Here is a 26,601-nt window from a genome sequence, read left to right as displayed (position 1 = left end):
TTTATTTTAGTCGGGTAGTCACTCTGAGACCTGTGAAATACCTTGAATTGTCCATAGGTGAAAACAATGTGCCTGTTCTCCGAAATGGTGACAAATTAATGGAGGGCTTGATGCTGTTGTACATATAAAGAGAGATTATCTGTCTTCAACAGGATAACATGCTATTTTGTGACTCCTGTGACCGTGGCTTTCACATGGAATGCTGTGATCCTCCTCTTACCAGGATGCCAAAAGGTGAGGCCTTTGTGGTGAAAAGGATAATTTACAATAATGTTGGAAGAGATCAGTGGACAGGCAGTGCTTTCACTTATTTGGTTCTCTTTTAGCTACATTTAGCACATTTTTGTATGGAATTACCTTTCAGGTATTAGAAACCAAAGAGGGGTTAGAACTTCACATCAGGTTTTTTCACTATCTCTGTTTCCTATGAAGGAAACTCTGTGAAAGGTTTTGAAAAAAAAAAATCTTGAGGTTTGGAGGAGCACAAGTGATCCCTACAGATTAAGATGATCAGCTTTCGTTTGCATGAATAGTCTTGTACAAAAGAAAGAGGCGACTCCTGTGGTTTTGAAGTGATATGCACTTGGACAGTAGAATATTCTGGACAAATGAACTTCTCTTTACAATCAGGAAGCAGATTATCTATGGAAGATTCTTCCCTTGGTAGTTACAAGAAAACTTCTGGATATGATAGTTGGAAGTAGTATAGTCATAAGCAGATAATGGGATAATTAACCATTAAATTATGGTTTTCTGATGATGTACTGCCAATTAAGGAGACTTCCTTTGTGTTTGGAACCCTTTGGGTGCTGGGGAATATTAACAGGACTTGAATTTAGATTGTTGAAGCATACACATAATTCTTCTTAACATGTATATGTGATAATCAGTGCCTTTGGTATTGTTCCTGCCCTTAATCTCAGAAGGCCTGTATTTCTCCCTTTTGTCCCATATAGATGTCTCTTGCATTTGATGATGGAGACTTGTGTCTTATAGGTATGTGGATATGTCAAATATGTCGACCACGGAAGAAAGGAAGAAAATTTTTACAGAAGAAGGCAGCACAGATAAAAAGACGCTATGCTAACCCAATAGGACGTCCCAAAAACAGGTTAAAGAATCAAAATGCAGCGTAAGTCTCTATAAAGAAGAGTAAGATGTGAGATTCTGTAGGACAGTGGGAACTTCTGAAGTCTCTAGTCTACTTTGAGAAGCTTTCTTTTACAATTAAGAGCAGTTCAGACTTTCTGAAAAGGGCTGTCAAAGACTAGAAGTAACCTTAGTGCTTCTTTTGACCAGGATTTTTTACTCTTTGTGGTAATTGACTATTTATCTTTTATCTATTCCTTTTAGTTGTCGACAAATTTGGTTCATGTAAACTCTTTTGCTGGATAGCTCCTTCTTCCAGCATAATTGCCTTCCTTTGCATTTCTCAAGAGCCCTTTCTGTTGCTTAAAGAAGTTAAGTAATCACAATAAAGCATATGAGATTGTTTGACATACATTTAATCTGACACTGCTGCCAGAAAATATTTGGCCCCTTTCTGCTTCCGTTCCACATGTTTCTGCATTTGTGGACAGCTCTACTGTGCTGAGACAGATTGCGTTGCTGCAGCCTTGTCATGGTTGTTGTGGAGCACCTAGCTAGTTGTCAGGGAATTAGGGTGGGCAGGAATTCTTTGTATAACTGTTCAGCCAAAGCAATTTCCTTGAATTAAGATTGCTGTGCAGTGCTGGTTGTGATGCAGCACTCTGGACCCTTCAGGGTGCAAAACAGTGAAGGAGCAAGTCATAAGAACGTCTATTTTGGACATCAGATCAGCTAAAAAAGACAACTGAACCATCAGTTGAACCAATAGCGCCAGAGGATGTTCTGGAAGACAACCTTACAAAATTTAATGCTTCTAAAAACATAGAGGAAGCGTCTCTATTAAACATGTTGGGTTTTTTTCAGTCAGCACAATAACTTTGCATAGGAAAACTCCCAGTATAATTCAGAGGAGTAAAAGGAAAACTAGCCATCTGCTTCTACTGTTTTGTCTCTTTTACTTCATGACTGAATCACAATTTTTTTTGCCTTTGTTCCATCATTTTGCTTGCAAAATATATCTGAATTGAGCAAAGATGTGTAGTTTGTCTTCTTCAGAAAAAGCTGTCTATTCCTGTAGCTGTAGCTGAAAAGACTGTAGCTAAAGATGGTCAGCCAGTGTAGGACACTCCTATTAAAAAGTGTTGATTACTCAGTTATCTCATAGAATCATAGGATCATTGAGTTGGAAAAGAATTCTAAGATCATTGAGACCAACCATTATCCCAGCATGCACGTATTCACCCCAAGCCGTATCCACACACCTTGTGAATACTTCCAGCTCAATAGAGGTTTAAAATGTACAGTCTTAAAGATGGCAGCTGGTTGGAGAGCAACGCTGTTTTCAGCTAAGATGACCGTCAGTGTTACGGTTCTTAGCTAATAGGCGCATCCTTCATGTATTAACTTTCTGTGGCATTTTTACAACAATTTCCTATCAGTACAAAAACTGTGGCAAATGGCAAGTGTAAGTGTGTAATGATTGCATAAATTGAAGCCTTCTGTGCCATGTATTCATTCTGGTTACTGATTTTAAAATTTAATGTTGTGTTCAATTTGGTGAAAATCTCTTGATTATACTCAAATTAGTTTGACATAATGTTCAGTATAGAGAAAAATAGTCCGCTGAGATGTTAAATCCTGGCTCCTCTGAGGTACACTAGACTCTTGTGTTATTAAGTTCTTCAGCTCACATTCTGCGTGGTTAAAAAATATGTTAGAGAAGATGGTAGGCCGTCTCACCCGATCTTCTGACTATATCTTTCTCCTTCTCATCCTTTAGATCAAAAGGTCCTTTCAGCAAAGTTCGCACTGGTCCTGGTCGGGGTCGGAAGCGTAAGATGGCTCTGTCCAGCCAGTCGGCATCATCAGAAGGAGGATACCTGGAACAGACAGATGTCTTGGACTTCTGCAGAGATGGCAGCAACACCTTGAAGTTTAACAAGAAAACCAAAGGGCTTATCGATGGCCTTACTAAATTCTTCACTCCCTCCCCTGATGGACGAAAAGCTCGAGGAGAAGTGGTAGACTATTCTCAGCAGTATAGGATCAGGAAGAAGGGTACCAGGAAATCTAGCACTTCAGAATGGCCCACAGGTAAAGATTTTTCGCCCTGCCAGTGTAAATATCCTGTATACCAAGCAAATGTTCAAAGGCTAGGATGTTGAAGTCACTGGAATTCGTAGAGGCTGGAAACTCTGAGCTGAATGTTAACACTGGAATGCACTTTTCTTTGGTGCATTGAGGTAAAGGATGAGCTGGAAGAAGGAAGTGATCCTAGAGACCTTAGCCTCTTTATATATGATGGCAAGGTGTGATGAGGGGTTAAATCATTACAGTGAGGTAGAATGCCCATTGATAAGGAGGTGTTTGCAGACAGCCTAGGAAATGGGCTAAATAGTGTCACAGTTTAAAGTAATAACACAGGCAGTGGTTCATGGAAATTAAGAGCAGCAAGGTAGAAGTATGAAATGGAAAACAGATAACTAAAACCAGTCCTTAAGACCCGTGAGTTTCCAGTCTATGGATGCATGCAAATGTTTCTTAATTTTCTCAGCCACAGAGGAGCTTGTTTGTGCAGCTTGGGCATCTTCTTGCAGAAAACTATCCCTTCCCTTTGGAATGCAGTTCAGCTTTCCCTGGGTTGTTTGTTGGGGTGGTTTGTTGTTGTTGTTGTGTTGTGGGGGTTTTTTTGGTTTTTTTTTGTTTGTTTGTTGTTTGGTTTGTGGGGTTTTTGTTGTTGTTGTTGTTTTGGTTTTTTGTTTGCTTTTCTGGCTTAAGGTATTATCTATGACATTTATTTATTTTCTCTATTCAGATATTTTCAGTTTTGTTGAGTGGTTCTGGATTGTTCGTGAGCAGACAGTGGGAAATATTCCACAATAAAATACTGTGTTTACAGCTTTAGAATAGTTACCTGCATTAACCTTGCTGGTGCTGGAAGAGCAGCAATGTGACTTAATGCTTTGGAAGTGAGGTGAAGTGTCTAGAGGGTTTTGTTGGGGTTTTTTGTTCAGGTTTGTTTGTTTTTGTTGAAGGGGTCTTTCTAAGGTGATAATTGTAGGTTTTCTGGTTTGGGTTTTACCAGATAAGGCATTTAAATAATTGTGATCCTTGTTTGTGAAAAACAGGCTTAGTAGTAAGCCATTTATGCCTTCATGGTACTATGAATATCCAGGTAGTGATATTTGGACCTGCTTAAATATAGGACAATACTACTTATATGGTCCCAAATCTAGGACCTGTTCTTCCTTTGTGGTGCCTATTCTGAATAGAAATACCATCACACTGTGCCTGGACATTTATTTATTCACACACTGGCACAGCGTGTGAATACAGCCAGATGTTGTTTGTCACTTCACTAAAAGCAAGTATTTTTTTGTAAATGTTAGGTGAAGAAAATTTTCTCTCTTATTTACAGACAATCAGGACAGCTGGGATGGAAAACAAGAAACGGAGGAGCGTTTTTTTGGAAGCCAGGATGTCTTAAATGAAAAAGACATGGAGCTGTTTCGAGATATTCAAGAACAAGCACTGCAGGTAAAGTTAAATTTTAAGTGTCTGTCAATAAGTACCAAATCTGTAAAGAAATTTAAACAAATCTAAAACCACCACCCCAACAACAAAATAACAAGACATACAGACTTCAGATGCGTCTGTCTTGTCACAGAAGCTAATGTGCTTCATTTCTGTTGCTTTAGAGTAATGGAGAACTGACCTCAAGAGAGCTTGAAGGATACTGTAAAAGTGAGCATAAGAGTGTAAGAGGTTAAGGTGGCTAAAAAACCTTGAAGGCTGTGGCTTTAGCCCCCTCAGAACTGTTAAAATGGCTGGTGAAACGTGGACTGTGAAAACAATAAAATATGGGATGGTTTGCTAGCAGCATGGGTCACACAGAATGTCTGAGTAGTCAAAGCATTCTTTTTTTAGATACTTTAACTCCTTCTGGAACAGGATAGAGCGTTGCTGTTTGTGTACACATTGATGGATGTTTACCAATAGAGGTTTCTATTCCTTTTCATCTACAGCTCCACAAAATATGGATGCCTAGGATTAGATCGTCTAGGATTAGATCCTGAGGTGACTTTTGCTGATACCAAGTCACACTTAGGAAGCTTAGCAAGATGTTAATTTGGAATGTTACCTTTCAAACACTAACCCGTTGTCCTGGGTATAGCTGTCTCATTCTGCTAGCATAAATTTGCGTATAGGTAATTCATTGGTATTCTTCACGTTAGTTACTGACCTCCTGCATAAAGTGTTCGTATTAGTTAGTAACTTCCGTTCAGGTGGTTCATATTATAATGCAAGGCTAGTGGGAATACTCGGATTTCTATAGTTTCGTGAGTGAGAGTCTTTTGAGATAAAATCTTCATGAGTTGAGAAAGCATTTGCTTTCTTTTAAAGAAGAGCATTTGATATGCTTATGTTTAGTTGCTATAAAATACACAGTTACTATCAGAGGGAGAGAGGAAAAATGGTTGTATGAGTAGTTAAAAATATTCTATTTTGTTTTTTTCTTCTTATAATAAATGTGAGGCTTTTCTTTAATTTTTCAGCACTTGTGACGATAAGCTGGTAGCTGCAGCCTGAATATTGGTTTGGTAGCCGCTACATTCACAGTAGTCCATTTAGTCTCAGAGCTGGGAAGACTCCATTGTGTGATGTTAAATATTCGCATATTCTAGTTTTTAACCTTAGGAGCAGTTTATCTTTCTGTTCTTCGCTATTGAAATAACAAGAAAATTATAATGAGACTCAAAAAAGATTGTGTTGACCTTAGCTTTTTACTAACTTGTATTTAAAACTATGACATGCAACACTGTGAATGGTAGTGGAGATACATGGTATGATAATGTTTATAAATTCTTTCTTTTTGTAAATTACATGGTTGCTTGAAGTGTGACTGGTACTGGTTTTTAGAGTCAGGGAGCAACGTCTGCATATTCCTAATTGCCAGTGAGTTTGAGCAGGATGGACTGTGTAGATAAAAAGTGTTAACTTATTTAAACTTAAAAGTCTTTCACTTGGAAATTCATGGAAACTTGGGCTTTTTTCCCCTTGCATAGAAAGTAGGGGTGACTGGGCCTCCTGATCCACAAGTCCGCTGTCCTTCTGTTATTGAATTTGGCAAATACGAAATCCAAACCTGGTACTCCTCCCCATATCCACAGGAATACTCAAGGTAAGACTTTTTTTTGTTCTTTTTCAGTGTTTATGGGAAAGCTGTACTCCAGCAGGCATAGAAATCTGGTGGTTTCTACATTTTGGTCTGAAAGGCTGTTCTGCTGCGCTACACATGTAGTTGCTTTGCTGTTTTCTTGCTTAAGAACTCAGCAAATTGCCTAAACTGCAAACTCTTTCAACTTTATTTAGAAAGAGAAATGACTTTTCAGGGCTATAGCTAGCGGAAGAAAATTATGTGAAACTCTTTATTCTGCCATTTAATAAGAACACATGGTCTGTCATGAGGAATTATTCTAGCTGTACCAAACCTAGAGTTTGTGTACCCTAGCCCAAGCTAGAGTATATAAATGGAGTTAAATCACAAGAATTTTGGGATCCTCGCATTCCAGTTGTTCATGTCAGTGTAGTATGTAAAACAGTTTTAAAGCAAATGGGTAGGTGGTGATGTGACCCATCACTCAAGGGTATGTGCATACAGCTGGGACATCATCTGTGATGACGAGGAGAATAAGGGAATAGGAACAATTTATCCATCCTAGCATCGTTAGTGCAAAAATTGGGAGGGGTTACTGTGTTTTTTTTTTCCTTAGGATTTTAATCTGTTTCTTCTGGCATAACTTCATAATGTAAATGTAACTATGCAGGACATTAAGGGCGCATATTTTTCAATATGCATTTGTTACAGAGTAAGTGTCATAAGGCTTTAACTGTGGTAAGGTGCTTTTGTCCTCATTAGCACATACACAAGGTCAGTGTATATTGGATTTGTTTTCATCAACTTTTCTGTTGGCAGGATTGAGGAAATTTATACAAAAGCCTCTGTCTTCAGTCTCTGTTCTTTCTGTATTTTTGCTTACAGGCTACCGAAATTGTACCTTTGTGAATTCTGCCTAAAATATATGAAAAGTAGAACTATTCTCCAGCAGCATATGAAAAAATGTGGCTGGTTTCATCCTCCAGCAAATGAAATTTACAGAAAAAATAATATATCAGTCTTTGAGGTAAGTTAGAAAATGAAGCCACTCACTCTTATTTATAAAATAGGGTCCTCAGCTCCTAAGCATATGATAAATTTTTCATAGTCATAAAACTCTCCATTCTTGAAACACTGAGTTTCCAAGAGTGAAGAACAACAAGGAAGCAGCCAGTAGGAGCTGACCTTTTGTAAAGATCATTCATCCATAAAACGCAGAAGACTCAGTTTGTAAAAATCTGGGGTTTTTATTTTACGAAAATTAATTTTAAGTTGTCTCTTAAGCTATTGATTGTAACTGTGACTTGATCACAGCCTCTATTCTGTGCATGTTTTAAGTCCTTTGAGATGCTACCTGTGACAGAGAAGCCTTCTCTCGTGTTACGACATTGCAAATGTATGGGGGTACTCAGGTGAAGCTTGAAGGCCTTGCATAACAGCAAATGGAGTGACAGAACTTTTCCTCATGTCTCTAAGGTTGATGGCAATGTCAGCACTATCTACTGCCAGAATTTGTGCTTGTTAGCTAAACTCTTCTTGGATCACAAGACTCTCTATTATGATGTGGAGCCATTTCTTTTCTATGTGCTGACACAGAATGATGTTAAGGGCTGTCACCTTGTTGGCTACTTTTCCAAGGTAAGTATTTGGGTATGAATTGTTTGGTATGATGAGCAGTGCTGCTTTGGATTCTTTAAATAGTTGTAATTTAGCCTCTTGCATTTTATATAATAAATTATGTAATACAGGTATAGATATCTGTTGCAACCAGGTTTTATTTATATTACATTCAGATACTACCAGTTAGTAAACCCAAGTTTCCTGTAATACTGAATAGCATATACTTGCTAAAGAACTTGGACTGCAGCTAGCGGTTAAAAAAACTTTTCGAATTACTTCCTGCTCTTGGTGGAGATTGGGTAGTACTGTTTGTGAGATAGAACTGCTTGGTAATTCTGTTTATCTCACCTTTTGTTCTGTATATACATTGTTTTCCAAACGAGTCTGGCAACTTTGCACCTGATTTGAAGCTTTTTTTTTTTTTTTTTTTTTTGAGAGAGAGAGAGAGAGAGCAGGGCCAAGATTTCAGATAGGACTTTCCTTAAGATTTTTATCCTTAATTATTTCAATAATTTTTAAATGGTTCTGTTTGAAGCTTTTTTCTTTAGTATTCTGAACAGTAGATATGAGACTGGATTTTGGTATGTTGTGCTTGTAACAAATATTAAGACTCACTGGAATACTGCAGTCTTTTGCAATGAATTTAGCTGCCTCCAGATTGAGAATTTATCTCCTTTGCAGCCAATGTTCTTTACTGTATGCTATCTAAGCAGAAGGTTATGTCAGGTTTTTATTCTTTTTGCTTTCCTTATCTGAAATGATGGTGGGGTTTTAATATTGTCTCTCTGAAGTCTTTCCTTGGCGTTATTGTTCCTAAGAAGCTGACTGTGGCTTCCTATCTCAGTTTTTGCTATAGAACTTCTTAGGCACTTTTACAGAGCAACTTAGACTGTTTCTCACTGATCTGTTTTTTTAATGTGATGCTTTTTTTTCCAACAGGAAAAACACTGCCAACAGAAGTACAATGTTTCCTGTATAATGATTCTCCCACAATACCAGCGTAAGGGCTATGGCAGGTTCCTAATTGACTTCAGTAAGGAACTTTTTCTTTACTTTTTTTAATCTGTCTTTTCATATTTTAAAGGACTAACAGTAGAAGCAAATATTTTTCAAAACACATCTCAGGACGAAAGCTTCTAAAGCTCACAAAATCATCTGAACTTCACCATTTACTCTTTGTGTTGGAACTTCAGCTCTAAAGACAATTTGATTATTTTTTTCCTTAACTCTGATGTTTTCTGTGTAAGCAGCTTAAGGTCGAAACTAAAGGCATGTTCAGTATAGTAATTTTAGCAGAAGTTTGTCTTGTGCATGTAGTTCCTTACACAGAAAGCCAGCTGTAAAACTGCATGGCCTGAGGAAATCTTCAGCAGCTTGATTAGGTGAATGAGTGTCTTAGATTTTCATTTAACTTCAAGAGCGATAAAACTAGGCATACTTAAGTTCTGAATACTCAGGTAATTTTGAGATTCGTACATGTATCTCAGTAACGTCATGGGAAACTTCTCCTGTAACTATACATTGTTTATTATGCCTAGGGCAATTTAATACAGCCCTCCCTGTGGGCATACAAACGTTGGAGTTCATGTTCAGAGGAAATATCTACTGGTAGGATTATATCAGAATGATAACTTTAGTAAATAAGTCTTTGTTTTCCTGAGAATACTGTGAAGCAAAAGAACTCAAGGATGTATCTTGAGAAATCAACAGATGCAGGTTATGTTAGAACAGGAGTGAGAAGGCTCATTTGTCATCTTCTTATATCCATCCCTCTTTATCTCACTGGATAGAATTGAACCTGTCAGCCTTTATTGAACCTGTGCAATGTATCACAGTTCTAAATTAATGAAATCTCTGCAAATAGAGCTTGATATCGTCCAGTTACTGTCCTGAATTTTGACAGTAGAGAATTTTCAAGAAAAATATTAGTCATATTAGTTTTAAGAGTGTGTTTTTCCTTTGTCATTTCTAAAATTGCTATTACAGTTGTGCTTCAGGCTTGGTGCAGTTTCTAGGTCGGCACCTGCTGCCATCTCGTGGCATTACCTATAGTCAGTGTCTGATGGCAGCAGACTTCAGAAATCTCATACTGAATAAGGGGAGTTTAAACAAGCAAATAAAAAATTGGCCCGACAACTCGAAGTATCCTTCACAGTTGTCTAAATCTTGTAGGCAGCACTATTACAAGCTATTGTGTGAGGGCTTTCAGAAGTCGGGGTGGAAACAGAATCTAGTATTTTGTAACTTTTTTCTTTTGTATCTTTAGGTTATCTGCTTTCAAAGCGTGAGGGTCAAGCCGGATCACCAGAGAAGCCCCTGTCAGACCTGGGGCGCCTGTCATATATGGCTTATTGGAAAAGTGTAATACTGGAGTGCCTTTATCATCAACGTGACAAGCAATTAAGCATCAAGAAATTGAGTAAGCTGACTGGAATCTGCCCTCAAGATATCACTTCCACTCTGCATCACCTACGAATGCTTGACTTCCGTAGTGATCAGTGAGTACAGGAGTCCCGTTGTAATCCCAAATACCTTTCGATGTATTTCATTGAAATTTAATGGTGTTTGAAGACAAGTCGTATCTAATAAGTTTGATTTTACTGAGGACTTCAGTGTCCGGATACTGAGTCTATGGTACTCATGTGCAGTGCAAGAATTATTCAGTGCCGAAGCTGGCTCAGATGTCCAGCTGTGTACCACTGCGGATGTGGAATTTTGAGTAATTTGCTGCTGTGAGAGAGAGCAAGTTGGTTTTCTTGGTCACGTTTTCTTGGAATTCCTCAACCAAACCAGTCTAGTACACTCACAAACAGAGCAAAGAGCAGCAGCTTCCCTTCTCTAGAGGCAGATCTACTCCTTATTTTCAGTCAATTACCAGATAGGTGTTTCCCTCCTTTTCTCTATATCTCAAAAATGCCATAAACTGTGTGGATTAACGTGGAATGCTTGAAGAGTGGGACAGATCACTGGGAGAGATGAAATGTGTTGCTATAGAATAGAGGAAGCCTGCTTGCTTAGCCAACAAGTCAGGTGAAATACTGGGAATTAGTCTTGTTTCAGACAGTAGCGGTTTGGTGAGTGAGGTTGTATTCCACTGTGTTTGTGTTGAAGTTAAAACTTACTTGGAAAACTTGAGAATAGTTTTATGCCCTGATCTCACAGTGTACCTTTAACCAGTGATATTTCTTTCTGACCCTTAAACAAAATGCACTATGGTAGTAGGACTGCAACTTTCTTGAGCAGTCCTTTTATTTCCCTTCGGTAGCTTTCACCTTATGTTGCCCATTCCTCAAATGGCATACCCCTTGTTCATAATAAAAATTTTACTCTGCAGCTGACTGTTACCCACAGAAGGATAATGGCTTCGCCATTAATAAGAAGTGGAAAGAATTTTGACATTTCCTCAGTTGAGAGATACTTTCTTTGGTAGTCAGATGGTACTGCAAATTGTACTATTTTAATGAGTTTCTGTTCTCTCTGAAGTTACTTGTGGCAGCACTGATTGAGAGTAATATATTTTCTGTAATATATCTGTTTCATGTGGCAACATGTACAGTTTGTCACCTGTTACTGATCAGAGTATTATTGCTGTTCAGATTTGTGATCATTCGTCGGGAGAAGCTTATCCAGGAACACATGGCAAAGCTTAGAACTAATGTCCGACCTATTGATGTGGATGCAGAATGTCTGCGTTGGACGCCTGTTATAGTTTCCAACTCAGTTGTCTCTGAAGATGAAGAGGAGGAAACAGAGGATGGGGAAAATGAAGAGCAACAAAAGCAGAAAGAAAAGGATCCAGAGACCAGTGTAAGAGTGAATCTCTTATTTCTGTGTGGCATGTAGTTTATACTTAATGCTTTTGGAGGCAGCGCCTGTCGCTGTAGGACACAAAAGAAAGACAAAAGACTCCAAGTCTTTCAGAAGGCAAAGAGTAGAGAAGGCTTTATTGTCTAATTCTTACCACCTTTTATAAGGTGTTCTGATACACACTTAACATGATTGGTGACTAGGAACGACGCCTCTCTAATCTCATTGGTGAAAATAGAGAAACAGCAGAACACCACCTGGAGAAAGATTGTTTTGGAAAAGCATAGTTGTTTTGCCAAGATTGTTTTGAAAAGAGGCTTTCTCGGGAACTTTTCCCTTGGGAAACAGTTAGAACTGCTAACAGGCTAAAATCCCTTCAGACTTAGAAATGTCAGGCTCACAAGTGCCAACAGAATTTCAAATGTGAAGATTGCACATTTGTCATAATCATAAAAAGCAATGCAGTCAGAGTTAGTTTATGTATCTTTATGGTTTCAGAATAGAAAGTAGAACTAGAGAAAACTTCAAGGCATGGTCTAGAGAAAAATCTGTGAAGGAGTTGCACTCTTGCATCAGGTGGTGAGTGCTGAGTAGAATACTAAGAGACAAATTATCCGCTGTTACCATCTTTATGTTAAACTAATTGTGCATTTTAATGGAAAAATAGCTTCAAGTTTTTCTCACTTTTTTCTTGAAAATTGCACAAATACTGTGTGTGAATGTAGCAAGGTAATGTTAGCGTTGTGGCACACCACTAAATGGCTGACTGAAGTGACTTGTTGGGAAGCTAAATGAGGTATATTGTCACCTGTGAGGAAAGGAGTAGCAGGTAGCACTACATTAATCTCGTATAGATCAAATCTTTTTTGTAATCCCTGATTTTAAGAGGTCACTTTTGTTAAACTTTTCTGACTTTTTCCTCAAATGCCTTTGTGGAATCAAATTTAGGATAGACATTTATACTGAAATAGGAAGAGTGAAATCTGTTTGTTTTTATTTAAATCAGATGGTAAAATCTGTGTCATGGGAGAAGAAAGAGCAAGAGCCTTACTCACCAACAGAGAGTGAAAAAAAGCCAGACATTGTTGCTCCAGCCAATTCTGCACGTCCAAACAAGCATGTTTTTCCCCTGGATAGTCTTCCTGCAAACAGTCAGCCATCGCGAAGAGGTCGATGGAACCGCAAGAGCAAAAAACTTCATGAGCCCTTTTGTGAGAAGGAGCCAGCATTGCCCATCGAGGAAAAAGCAGCAGTTCCCAGTGGACGATGCAGTGAATGTGAGGAAAAATCGGCAGCCTCACGAGGCTGGTGCAGTGATGGTGAGGAGAAGTCAGTGGCCTTGCAAGGAAGATGTGGTGAATGTGAGGAGAAATCTCCAGCCTCGAGAGGCCGATATACTGAAGATGAGGAAAAATCTGTAGCTTCCCAGGGACAGTATGGCAAAGGTGAAAGATCTGCAATTCCCCGTCGGCAGCACAGTGAGGGTATGGAAAGGTGGAGGGGGCAATTGAAAAAGAACACAGAGCCACTGAAATGTAGATTCGCAGAGGACTGCGCTACCCGGCGCTACAGTGATGCCGATAGGGCACTTTTGAGGTGTTTTAGTGAGAGTAGTGAAGAGGAGGATGATGAGCCTCTGAGTCCTCGATCAAGCTCTCCACCTGTTCTCACCAAGCCAACATTGAAACGAAAGGTGTGTGCCTTCTTTCTTGTTTTTTCTGACTATGTTAGCCAGTCAGTTTTGTCAGTATGTTGGGGCTTTCTGAAGGATGGTGCAGTTCGCGAGGTCTGTAATAAGTGTACAGGGAGCTCACGTTCAGTGTTCCAGAATTCTCTCTGCAGGGTTCTTCCCGCTGACTTTCTAGTGGTGGTTTTTGGTCAGCCAGAGGTAGGAGTTTGAAGCGTTTTTGATTCTAGCTTCTGTCTTGTGCTTTTGATTTTTTTTCTAACTTAGTTACTAAAGTTTTTCTCAGTCAAGCAGAATATAAACAGATACAGTCTACTTATGAAAGAAGCTTGCAAAACACATATGCTCTCTAAACAACTGAAATCAGAGTGTAAAGCCTTAGAAATTATTTACCATGGAGATTTGAATTCTATATATGTGTCTAAGCAAATGCTTTCTTAATGGGATGCTGCACTAAAAAGTTCTTTTCTGTATCATTTTTGCACCTTATTCTAAGATATTCACATCTGTGCTGTAGTGTGTCTAAAGTTCCAGCTGTTAGGGATGGGCTGTTAGCTTCAGCTGTTTAAATTCTAACTAGTGGCAGGTGCCAGACAGTAATTTCTAGTGAATTCTGGATTCTAGAAGAAAGCTCTCTGCTGTTCATGTTTTGTATTTATCTAGTGTTTAATTTCTACTGCGCATGATAAAATATCTTCTCTTTTCCCACCTTCCATTTTCAGAAACCAATTCTTCATCGGAAGAGGCGGGTCCGCAAGCGTAAGCACCACAACAGCAGTGTTGTCACTGAAACAATCTCAGAAACCACAGAAGTGCTGGATGAACCATTTGAGGACTCAGACTCTGAACGACCAATGCCTCAATTAGAGCCTACATACGAGATTGAGGAGGAGGAGGAAGAGGAGGAAGATGAAGAGGAAGAGGAAGAGAGTGAACTTTCATCTAGTGGATACTTTCGGCACTTAGCCCAACCAGACGCGCTCAGGCATAGACCCCCTTCTAAGAGGAAGTCCAGAGATGAGGAGGAGTCTGATGACAATAATGGTATGTATGGTGGTATGCTGCTGAAAGTTTGGTAGATTGTGTTGGATGGTAACAGCTCATTAAAGAACCAGCTGTTTTCTTTGGCTTGTAACTTCCAGTTTAAATGTAGGTTAGGCATAAATTACCAGTCAAACTGGCCTCAGACATTCCCTAGTTTTATGAAAATGTGCTGCATACCTTTAACTGTCTTACTAGATTTAGTGCAAACTTGTGCAGACAGCATTAAGTTTGCTTGGTGGGAATACATGCACAGTCATCTTACACCGTTGGTTTTTTTAAATTCTGTTGTGATTAGATTACTCATTAAATACATTCTTGTGATACTCCAGCATCATTAATAAGACTATGGAGTCGGAGACAGATCTGTTAGATTGGTTGTTTTAAATCTATTTTGTGTGTGCACTTCTGAATGTTTTGTGGTGGAGATGCAGTGGAATCCCCATTTAGAGATTCCACTCACACATATTGTTTTATAAAATCAGTGATTTTTAATCGTCTTTTGCAGACTATGAATAGTCCTTTAAGTGCCCAGGGTCAAAAATGGTACTTGGAAAGCCACTGTTTTAACCCACACCCATTTTGTACTACAGTGATAAATTTCTGGTTCACCTACTTTATAAATACTTGTCATTTAGTGCATTCTGCTCCCTTGTCTCAGTTCTGTTGCCTTTCCTTCCCCCCCCACCCCCAAATTTCTGCAAATTGGTCATAACTTCTGAAGTAATAAAGTAGCGACCATATTATTTTAGGGTATTGTTGATCCTGCCATCACACTGGATCTCTTGGCTGCTTTTGCCTTCAGTGCAGATGCCTTTGCATGCACAAATTAAAACTGAAATACTTCTAGAGAAAATACAGTGTGCTGTCAGTTGCCTAAGCATATTCATCATAAGCAACTGGCTTTTTCTTTTGATAAAAAATTAGGCTGGGTGAGAGGGACAGTGCTGCCTTATGATAATTCAAAAATACAGTGTTGCAGCAATTAACAAACAGTTCGGATTTAGATTATGTTAATCATAACTATGAGGTGGGAATGTTTATAGGAGTCTTAGAAAAATTTTGGAGCTTTTCCCATCACTACAGAAGCCTGCTTGTGATTTTTTTTTTCTTTTTTTTTTTTTTTTTTTAACGTTCTGAGTGGGGGCCAGATTTTTCTGCTGAGAACTTAATGTCTAGCTGAGGCAATGCTTTGAAAGTGTTTTAAGATTTCCCTGAAGTGCAGATTTGCAGGTTCTTAAAGAGGTGTCTGATGAAAATTTGAATTGGCTCTGATTGCTGTCAGGACAGCAGTGAGAATGGATAGTGTAGGATGGTGATTTGAGGCCAGATTTAGTAAGGGTTAGGCATTCTGGAAGACAGAAGGTGTTCTGTGGTGTCAAAAATCAAGTTTTTCTATAGTCTGCCAAATCTGTGCAATCTTGAGTAGTGTTGTGTAGGGGAAGATGAAGCTTGGTAATGGCTGAGCTGTATTTTTTTGCTTTTCCTAGTTCTACATATAAGTTTTACTGTGAATATGGTAAATCTGATCCTCTGTAGTAGATAAAAAATGTGGAAGACAGGAAAGAGAAATAGTAATGGGATTTTTTAAGAGGTGGGTTTGATTTCTGCGTGTTTAGGTGTTAATGCTTTAATAAATACTATGAAAATAGTGTTACCTTCTTCCTGTACAACAATAAGCTGTCTGACTGTGCCAGATCCTTTCTTTTCTTTATGCATATTGCAGATATTTATTTTTGGATAACATAAAGAGTTGGTGATTTTTTTAAAATTCAGTATTTATTTTTTAATACACAGAATTTTTTCAGAATGCTTATCATTGGAGGGAGGTATTTCAAGTAAATCCCTGTCTGAGCAAAGGGCAAGAGTACCTCTGCTTTTTACTGTTGTATAAAATGTCACTGTCTTAATTGACAGGTTCAAACCAAAATTAATTCAGGGAAAGCCTTATACTGTTCAGTAAGTTCTCAGTTAATGGTCACATTCATTTCTGGCTATATGAGCTCTGAACTTATTTGAGTGTTTGGAAAGTCACTGAAATGCAAATCCTGCTTCATCAAATAAAAGATGAGAGAAATTCAGCTTCCTGTCAATGATTCCTTCAGTTAAAAAAATCACTAGCCAAATCCAGGAATCTGTGTATTTCTGTTGACATTAAAAAGCATAAGGCTATGAAAAAGGTGAAAATGCTTCCTTCCTTAAGCAGATACACAGATCTAAATGGAAACATGCTTTCATTGCGACTTCATGTGTTCCTGTACGCTGCAGCACATTCACTTGTGAACATATTTTATAAATAAAATTTGTCTTTTCAGGACTTTATTATATAGCTTAGAGCTTAATTTGAATTGTGTATTAAAGGCACAGAACTTTCAACATGGAAAATCTTGAAAACATTTACGTTCTTAGAAGACGTAATGTGCAACATGCCGCTAATGAGTAGACCTTGATCCTTCTAAACTAATACTTCTAAGCTAATAAATAAATTCTAATAGATTTCTAAGATAATACTGAAGTTGGTAAACATATTGGGCATGTTTAGGAAGGCTTCCATGAATGCTTAGGTCAAACAAAAACATTTGAACAGTGTCTTTAAATTTGTATTTTCAGATAATCCACCCTTGAAACCATTATCTATGCTGAGGAATAGTGAAGCGAAAGATTCCTCACTTGAGCCAGATACTTCCACACCTATGAAAAAGAAGAAGGGATGGCCAAAAGGGAAAAGCCGAAAACCAGTCCACTGGAAGAAAAGACCTGGTCGAAAACCAGGTTTTAAACTGAACCGGGAAGAGGTGCCACTATCAGTTCAGGATGAAATAGTTGATGAAGTGGTAGCTAATTCAAAACCAGGGCGTAAGACCAAAATTTCAGATAAAGAGGAATGTGTTGAGCAGAAAGACCTGCCTCTCACTGAGGAAAGGAAAGAGGAAGATGTGACTATGGAAGCAGAAGAGATAGAGGCAGAAGAGGAAGATGTAGCCAGCAGTGAAGTAAGAGCAGTTTCTCCTGTGGACACCAACAGCAGTCCAGTGCCAGAGGTAAAAGAGCCTGAGATAGAAGAGGAAGTAGAAGAGAAGCCACGCATTTTAGAGGAGCAGAGGCAATCAGAGGAAGAGCAGCAAGAATTAGATGAACCTGAACATGACCATGAGGAGGAAGAGGAAGTTGCAGTGGCGACAAGTCAGAATGAAGATCATGATGCTGATGATGAAGATGATGGTCACCCAGAGTCTTTGAAGAAAAAAGAATTGGAGGAACAGCCTATTAAAGAAGGGGTCAAAGAGGAGTCTCAGGTGCAAGAATGTTTTTTAGAAACAAGCATACCAAGCAGTAGAGAGGATGCAAAAGAAAAAGATGAAGCAGAGGCAGATTCTGAGGAAGAGCAGGCTTCCAATGAGACATCGGTGGGTTCAGAGCGTGTCCCTGGGTCTGAAGATGATCATGAAGAAGAGCAAAGTAATAAAGAGGGATTAATTGAATTAAAGGAAGAGGAGGAGATTCCTCATAGTGAACTAGATCTTGAAACTGTTCAAGCAGTCCAGTCCTTGACACAGGAGGAAAGCAATGAGCATGATGTAGCTTACCAGGACTGTGAAGAAACTCTTGCAGCTTGTCAGACTTTGCAGAGTTATACCCAGACTGAGGAAGATCCTCAGATATCAATGGTTGAAGATTGCCAGGCCTCAGAACACAACAGTCCAATATCCTCTGTTCAGTCCCACCCCAGCCAGTCTGTGCGTTCTGTCAGCAGCCCAAATGTGCCTGCTCTGGAGAGCAGTTACACACAGATAAGTCCAGAACAAGGATCCCTGTCCGCACCCTCTATGCAGAACATGGAGACCAGCCCCATGATGGATGTGCCTTCAGTATCGGACCACTCTCAGCAGGTGGTGGATAGTGGCTTCAGTGACCTTGGCAGCATTGAGAGCACTACAGAGAATTACGAAAACCCCAGCAGCTATGACTCCACTATGGGAGGCAGCATTTGTGGAAATAACTCTTCCCAGAGCAGCTGTTCCTATGGAGGACTGTCTTCTTCTAGCAGCCTCACTCAGAACAGCTGTGTTGTCACTCAGCAAATGGCAAACATTGGCAGCAGTTGCAGCATGATGCAGCAAAGCAGTGTCCAGCCTGCAGCAAACTGTAATATCAAGTCACCTCAGAGCTGTGTAGTAGAAAGGCCCCCAAGTAACCAGCAACCAACAACACAGCCACAACAGCAGCAGCCTCAGTCCCAGCAGCCGCAGCCCCCACCTCCACCCCAGCAGCAACCTCCACTATCTCAGTGTAGCATGAACAACAGCTTCACCCCGGCACCTATGATCATGGAAATACCTGAATCAGGCAGCACTGGTAACATAAGTATCTATGAGAGGATTCCAGGGGATTTTGGTGCTGGGAGCTATTCACAACCATCAGCCACATTCAGTTTAGCCAAGTTGCAGCAGCTGACGAACACCATTATGGACCCTCATGCCATGCCTTATAGCCATTCTCCTGCTGTGACTTCCTATGCAACCAGCGTTTCTCTTTCCAACACAGGGCTGGCGCAGCTAGCTCCCTCTCACCCCCTGGCTGGCACCCCACAAGCACAAGCCACTATGACACCCCCACCAAACCTGGCATCCACCACCATGAACCTCACATCTCCTCTGCTTCAGTGTAATATGTCTGCTACCAATATTGGTATTCCCCATACCCAGAGGCTGCAGGGGCAGATGCCAGTCAAGGGACACATTTCCATCCGCTCCAAATCGGCCCCCCTGCCCTCAGCAACCGCACACCAGCAGCAGCTGTACGGCCGCAGCCCCCCCACTGTCGCCATGCAGGCTGGGCCTCGGACCTTGGCCGTGCAGCGGGGCATGAACATGGGAGTCAACCTGATGCCAACCACTCCGTACAACGTGAACTCCATGAATATGAACACCCTGAATGCCATGAACAGCTACAGAATGACACAGCCCATGATGAACAGCAGTTACCATAGTAACCCTGCCTACATGAATCAGACAGCACAGTATCCTATGCAGATGCAGATGGGAATGATGGGGAGCCAGGCCTATACCCAGCAGCCTATGCAGCCAAATCCTCATGGAAACATGATGTACACTGGCCCCTCCCATCACAGCTACATGAATGCTGCTGGGGTGCCCAAGCAGTCTCTTAATGGACCATACATGAGAAGATGAGCAAGATCAACTTGCATCCTAAAAACTGAAATAAATATAAATAAAGGAACCTTTTATACTGACGAACCAGAGAAAATGGACCTTTTTCCAGTTAAAATATTGCTGTAGATTTAGAGGGATTTTCTTTGGATTATTTTATTTTTTAGGAAGCCTGTCTTCTTTTTTTTTGTTGTTTGTTTGTTTGTTTGTTTGTTTTTCTTTTCTTCACAATCGTCAAACATTTTACAGCTAAAATCACAGATGTTTTTTAGAGGGGAAACATGCACAAAATCTTCTCATAATTTAAAAGGAGCCTTACTTTGCTGACAAAGTGGACAGACGATGTGTAATGTGAAACCATCTTCCTAAATTTGATTTTCAATGTATGTCCTTTTCCCTCCCCTGTGCCCCTCTGTATGCAGTTTCTAGTGCTGCAGCCATATAAAATGTTTGACATCTCAAAGAAAAACAACCCTTCCCTCTAAACCCCACCTAACATTTCCTACTTGTATCAGGAGGCACTTATTGAAAGATTTGGAAGGGGACACAGGGGATAAATGGAAAACTTTATTTCTGCAAGTCAGGAAAAAATCTTTAATTTTCCTTGACTGTTTCTCGCTCAGTAAAATTTGGAGTTAGGTGTAAACAATAAACCATTCACATTGGTGTTTTTGTAGATGAGTTAATTGAAATTGTATGTTTTATGCTGAAAATATAATGTAACTTTGAAATGATCCCGTTTACCACCCAGACGTGCACATGAACGCACATGTGCATGCATGCACATGTTCTGTCACTGAACTGCTGGAAGCATCTCGAGAGAGAACTTGTTCTGTATCCCTTCGGCAGTTGTGAAGAGGACAAGAAGGGTGGGTAATGGTCTGTTAGGACAAGAAAACAGTTACAGGCTCTTCTGGTGACCTGCGGGTCAGCCACAGCTCTGAGATCCCAGACTGCTTTAGTACCTACTTGGAAATGCTGCTGAGGGTTTTGGTTCTGAGCCTTTGAGTCAGACTGAGCTCAGAAGCAGCTGTTCCCAGTTAATTTCTTGGCTTGGGAAATGCTGGAAGAAAAAGTGTGCTTTTGGTGACTGGGATGAGAACCCTGTGGTGTCCTTGTCACTCTTCCATTCCTATTCTGGGGTGGGAAGTTGCTGAATGTGCCGCTTTCTGGGGGTCAGTGATGTTTTTCCTGATTCTCTTACTGCATTTGATATCCATTTTATAGGAATAGCCACACATTTGATCTAGTGTGGGAAAAGAAGGGAATCGCCTCTTTTACAGCAGTGAAACCGTCCCAACACCATAGCAGGATCTAGGCGGCAGGATTTTGCTGTTTATTACTGCAAAATCCAATTTGTGTTAATTTTGGCTACACTGCTGGCATGTCACCCATTACAAAAAGGGACAACCCTTTAATGTAAAGTTCTTTTTTTTATTGTATATGAAGTAGAAATGCAGACACATTAATAAGACTAATTCCTTTTGTTTTTAAACCAAAAGAATCTAGAAGTTGGGGTTTCTTCAGATGCACTAAAATGGACTTTCCTCCAGTAACTGCTAACCATAAAAAGCAGAATTCAAAGGACTTCCACTTTTTATTTCTGTTTAGTTTTGAGCATGTACAAGGCTGTGTAGGACCCCATTTCTCTGTATATACTATTCCAGTTCCAAATAACCCATGTAGAAAGCGCACTGTGCTGCCCTCTCTTCTTAGATCTTCAGCTGTGTCGCTGCTTCCTGGGGGTGGGGTGGGTCTGAGACAGGAGGAGAAGCTGTTGAAATGAGGGCCATGAATTTAGTTTGTTTGCCTTTATGTTTGGTTTGGTTTTGTATGGGTTTTTTTAATCAATTGGGCAGCTCCCTTTTCCACAAACCTTTGTGACTGTAGAACTATTGTAGAAAAAAAAGTTCTTTTCTATATATAAAAAGAAATTATCCAACGCAGTAATATTGGTACCTACCATTTTTTCACTTCTGTTTAAAAAAAAAAAAAATGTATTTTTAGCAAGATAACTTGGGTAATCTTCTAAAAGAAATTAAAAAAAAAAACCTCACTGTTAGTGACTTTGATGCCTTTTAAAAATAAGAGCTTTTTCATTTCATTCCATCTTTAAAATTTTTTATCTTTGTTGTAGAATATTAAAAACTATTTTAAGAAAGATAAAATTCTCTTTAAAGAGATCTCTAGAGTGTGTGAATAGGAGCTCCAGATGCCTCTAAAAGCCGCATGTACAAACGAAGCTAAGTCTATTCCTGTCTGTTTATATTTGCTTTTCCTGTTTTGTAACCTCTTTGTACTTTGTTCATGGTGACTTGTAAGCTAAGGGGAAGGGGGTGCCTAGATGCCTTTGTAATTCTCCATGTCATACGCTCCTGGCTGGATGGTCTCCCTTCCTCTCCTTGTATGTAATATCACTTTTTTTTCCCCTTTCTAGCAAGTACTTTCAAAAGAACTCTGTACATTTTAACATGAAAAAATAAATTATGTTGAGCCATTTTGGATGTCAGTTGTGCGTGTAAATTTTTTTTTCTTCCATTTGATTGGCGAATGCTGTCCCTGATATTTGGTCCTTGGAGTATGATTCCCTGTCGGCCTATTCACCTAAAAGAGAATTCACTTATGAGATCTCTTGTTCAAGTTAATTTTTATCTAGAATTGCTAATCAGAGAAAAATTAAGAACAAACTTGAAGCTTTTCCAGAAATCACCACCTTCAAATTCCTCTCTGCTAAGGCTGGCCAAAACCAACTGTGGTCCTGTTTTTTACCAGCTTCTGTTTGTGATTTTGACTTGCGTCCTTTAAAACTGGCAGTTTGTGTTTGAAGTTTCCCCCACCTCCGTCAGCTGCTCTTTTATCTGTAATGAGAACCTCGAATAGGAAGAGAATGAGACATTTTACCCAGCAAGGTTTGCCCTGCAGCTTTAAGGCTCAATTGGATAATTTAGGTGCCATCCCGCTATGTCGCTGCGCATTTTTCCACAAGCTCAGAGCTCTGAAAACGCTAGAGGGAAGCACAGTTCCAGCGTGTGTGTGATCGGTGCTAGAGTTTCCCCGTCACAAGTGTGATACGCCTCGGGAAAGAACCACTGCCTCGGCCTCCTGTGGTCCGAGGGCTGACCCGAGCCATATAAAGATCATTGGCCACAAGAACCTTCCGAAGGCGTTTCCACAGACGTGCTGTCACAAGGTTGTCTTCTAGAAGGCAAGCTGTTTATAAAAAGCATTACTTGATCAAATAGGCTGCATTTTTAACTTGTTTTTAATTAAAAAATAATAACAAATCCCAATTTGTGTGGGCTAACTTGATGACAACCACACTTGGGAGCCATGAATGAGGTGACCTCTTTTTTTAGAATCGAATCCAACAAACCTAACAAATCCTACCATTAGAGAATTACTTAATGGGGGGAGGGGGTTGAAGGGGTTTGTGTTGGTTGGTTGTGTTTGTTTTCTTTTGAGAGGGTTGCCAAGCCAAAACAGGTTCGAAATCTGGCTGTCTTGAAGAGCAAGAACCTTTGTACCACGGAGCACAGTGTGAACAGCTGCTCCTGGAGGTTCTGCAGTGCCACGGCCAGGTATCATACTGGGCACCTGGGTAGACTTGCTCTGTTCAACACTGTCAGGTTTGCTCTTAATTCGTTGATGGGTGAACCAGAATGTCAGCTTCCAGCTCTCAGTGTGCAGGGAAGAGTTTGAATGCAACCAACAGCAGCAAACTACTGTCTGGGGGACTAGAGTTGTGGTTCTTGAAAGAAACTAACTGAAAGGAGAATGATCTTAAAGGGTTACAGCAGTTCTGAAAGCTCATCAGTGAGATGATTCAGGAAAGCTAAAAAGAACTGAACCACCTTAATTAGCTCAGGGAAAGAGCTCCTTCCTGAGATCTGATCCCCACAAGATCTCTGCAAGTACTAGAGGAATGCAGATTGACTGAGGCAGACCAAGTTTACAGCAGCTGAGGTGAGGCCTGCAGCATCTTTTATCTTCACAGCTTGTCAGCCAGAATAATTTACCTAAAAATAGATGCTTGAAATTGAGCTTTGAATGTAAAATTCTTTTGCCCCGAATACAGAGAATCTCAGCAACTTCACCAAGCATTGATTTTTGACCTAGAGCAGGACTCCAGCTACATGTTTCATCTCTTAAAACAACTGCAGTACCTTGCAGAGAGTCAGGAATTTGTTTCCATGCTTCCTTCCTTATGGGAGGTTCTATTCTGTTGGACAGCTCTGTATGTGAAACTGGCACATAATGACCTTGTTCAATTTGTGGCATAATTTTCCTAAGGGTTCCTCTGTCAGTATTTGTGTTCTCCCTTGCCAAATACTTTGCCCTGTGAACTCTAGTGACTGTTGTCAGTGTTTGTCATTTGTGTCACATAGTAGAATCCCAGAATGTGATTGAGGTAACAGTGGGTTATCATAGTAAAAATAATCTGTTTTCAAGGAGAAAGTGATAAATATGGTTCTGTGTGACAAATAATTAAATACAATTATTGAAAATTTTCTACTAACATGTGGGCTAATAAGTGCACATGGTACATTTCAGCTAAAGGAGAAAGTCTGTTTACTGAAACTGTCATCCTGTGTTTCCCCATTTTACCCAATAGGAGCAAGCAGCAACAAGAGATCATCTGCAATTCCAGATACTTCCCAAACAACTTCTCCAAAGAAGATTAAAAAAACAAACAAATAAATAAATAATAATAAAAAAAAATTATGTGGTGACTTAAGTGAAATGACAAAGCCTATACCCTGTTTCTCCTGTCCTGAGTCCTGCATGAATGGTGAAGACAATGAGCTTTTGTTTATGTGCAGCAGATCTCTAGGGTTCCTTTTTTTTTTAACCAACCATACACTAACAACACATAGAAGCTTGGTATCGGTCATAGGCCAAATATTTCCTGACTGAGAACGTCCAAAACAGAAGTTCCTGCTCAGGACAATCTTACGTCTATGGCAGAGGTACCTACTTCCAGTTAACTTCTAAATCACGCTGTCAAAATTCAAGACAGATGTTTGAGAAACAGCTACCACTGCTGCCAAAGACCGTTCAGTTGCCATGCTGCTTCCCCCCATCAGAGAGCTAAGCATCAATTCAAATCCTAGCAGCTAGGGAGGTACCAAAACAGCAGCTCTGAACCCAGAATTTGGTAAGGATGGAATCCTCCCTGGTATCTTGGGGGAAAAGATAAAAGGGTGTCACATAGGAAGTACTGAATTGTTACTGGTCAGCAGATTTCCTGGACCAGGGCTACAGTCAGTCCTGCTGGGAGGAGCTTGTTCTCCGGGGGAGAAGATTCCAGTTGCTGTGTGTTCTCTTCTGGTGAAGATCTTCGGCAGTCTGAAGTAGGCAAGACTGCAGTTACTTTAGGAGTGTCCTTGTCCTCCTTTGTATTGTGTTCATGAGCATGCTCTTGAGACCAAAGCAAATCACAGAAGTTGGTCTGCAGAAAGCCATCAGAACTGCCTGAGTATATACAGCAGGGGGTCGGCAGGTGATGGCTGAAAGGCTGGGGACAAAGAAAAGCACAGAATAAAACAGTGTCTTTACAGGCCATTGCAGACACCCTTGCTCATCTCTCTGGCTATCCGGCTGTGAGACAGGCACTTTGATCTGTTTGGAAACCTGATTGCTGTCCACAGGGACCTTCAACACAGATTCTGCACAGGGCTCAGAAAGTCCAAGCAGCAAATATTGGCGCAGAAGGAAGATAGAAAAGGGAATTGTGATGTTATAGGGTAGCACTGTCTGGAAGCTCTGACAGCTTATGTCCAGCTGCACATAACTGTGTTATAATCAGGGTCTGAAAAATACAGTATTGCTCTAGGTAAGGTGATAAGGAAAATGAGTTTGAACAGGGAAGCATTTCTAGCCTTAGCAAAGTGCAAGTATCTTTCTCAGCTACACTGGTAAAAGCTATTCATCTACTCAAGTTCACCTTCCTTTCCTGGGGTTGGCAGGTGAGGCTTTTGGTGTCTTTCGGGCTATACCTGAAGTGCATTAGATCAATAACTCCTCCCTCTAATTTACATATGGAGTCTGAACCTGGGACTATCTTAAGTCCTTCAAGCAAATTCTCTGCTCTGCTTTGTGGGAAGGCAGGGACTTAGTGGTATTTTGCAATTCATGTGTCTAATGGTTTTTCAAGTCATGATTTGTTATGCAGTAATGTACGGGGCTACAGGCACAGGGGTTTAGGACCAATGTTATGGCCAGGAACATAAAAAAATTGAGCTGAGGTTAAAAAGTTCTCTGCGTCTCATCTTCCCTTCAGCACCCCTTTCCAGCATTCCGATGAACCTGTCCTTTAAGGGCCTCTAGAGAAGGAGACTGGGCCCAAACCGTAGCATCATGGAATCATAGAATAGTTTGGATTGAAAGGGACATTAAAGAGCATCCAATTCCAACCCCCTGCTGTGTACAGGGACACCTTTCGCTAGGACAGGTTGCTCCAAGCTCCATCCAGCCTGGCCTTGAACACTTCCGGGGAGGGGGCAATCACAAATTCCCTGGGCAACTGGTGACAGTACCTCACCACCTTCACAGGAAAGAATTTTAATCTCGACCTATTCTCTGTCAGGGTGAAGCCATTCCCCTTGTCCTGTCACTACATTCTCTTGTAAAACATCTTTCTCCATCTTTCATGTAGGCTCCCTTCAGGTACAGGAAGGCTGCAATTGGGTCACCCCTAAACTTTCTCTTTTCCAGGCTGAACAAACCCAGTTTTCTCAGTCTTTCCTTGTAGTTCCATCAAGTTCAATAGTCTGTGATGGACCTATCCTTCCAAAATTTATCTACCTCATTTATTTATTTGTTTTCACAGCATTCCATAGGAGTGGATTCCACATTTCATTTTTATGTTGAGTAGAAGGATATTTCTGTTCAACATAAAAATGTTGATAGTAAGAAAGATAGTAGAAACCCTCCATAGAGTTGGGTGGTTTTGGTTTGCTGTTGTTGTTGTTGTTTTAAATATGCTGTCTCCGATTCTCCTTTGCGTGTAAAATAATGATTTTATTTTT

The 26,601-nt window shown here is 40.1% G+C and overlaps 1 protein-coding gene across 1 annotated transcript in view; it reads left to right on the top strand.

Moving 5' to 3' along the window:
• Positions 1–22,082, top strand: part of KAT6A (lysine acetyltransferase 6A) — a 36,823-nt gene extending 14,741 nt beyond the window's left edge. Inside the window, exons 6-18 of the mRNA XM_040087631.2 lie at positions 153–234; positions 997–1,132; positions 2,870–3,183; positions 4,508–4,626; positions 6,156–6,271; positions 7,133–7,274; positions 7,724–7,885; positions 8,807–8,900; positions 10,134–10,365; positions 11,464–11,674; positions 12,681–13,367; positions 14,084–14,405; positions 17,013–22,082. Coding sequence (XP_039943565.1) covers positions 153–234; positions 997–1,132; positions 2,870–3,183; positions 4,508–4,626; positions 6,156–6,271; positions 7,133–7,274; positions 7,724–7,885; positions 8,807–8,900; positions 10,134–10,365; positions 11,464–11,674; positions 12,681–13,367; positions 14,084–14,405; positions 17,013–19,594 — 5,199 coding nt within the window. The 3' untranslated portion in view covers positions 19,595–22,082. The remainder of the gene's footprint in view (positions 1–152; positions 235–996; positions 1,133–2,869; positions 3,184–4,507; positions 4,627–6,155; positions 6,272–7,132; positions 7,275–7,723; positions 7,886–8,806; positions 8,901–10,133; positions 10,366–11,463; positions 11,675–12,680; positions 13,368–14,083; positions 14,406–17,012) is intronic.
• The last annotated feature ends 4,519 nt before the right edge of the window (positions 22,083–26,601 follow it).

Source organism: Hirundo rustica, chromosome 28 (genome assembly GCF_015227805.2).
Source record: "Hirundo rustica isolate bHirRus1 chromosome 28, bHirRus1.pri.v3, whole genome shotgun sequence".
NCBI classification, from domain to species: Eukaryota; Metazoa; Chordata; class Aves; order Passeriformes; family Hirundinidae; genus Hirundo; species Hirundo rustica.
This window is presented reverse-complemented; position numbering and strand designations above follow the sequence as displayed.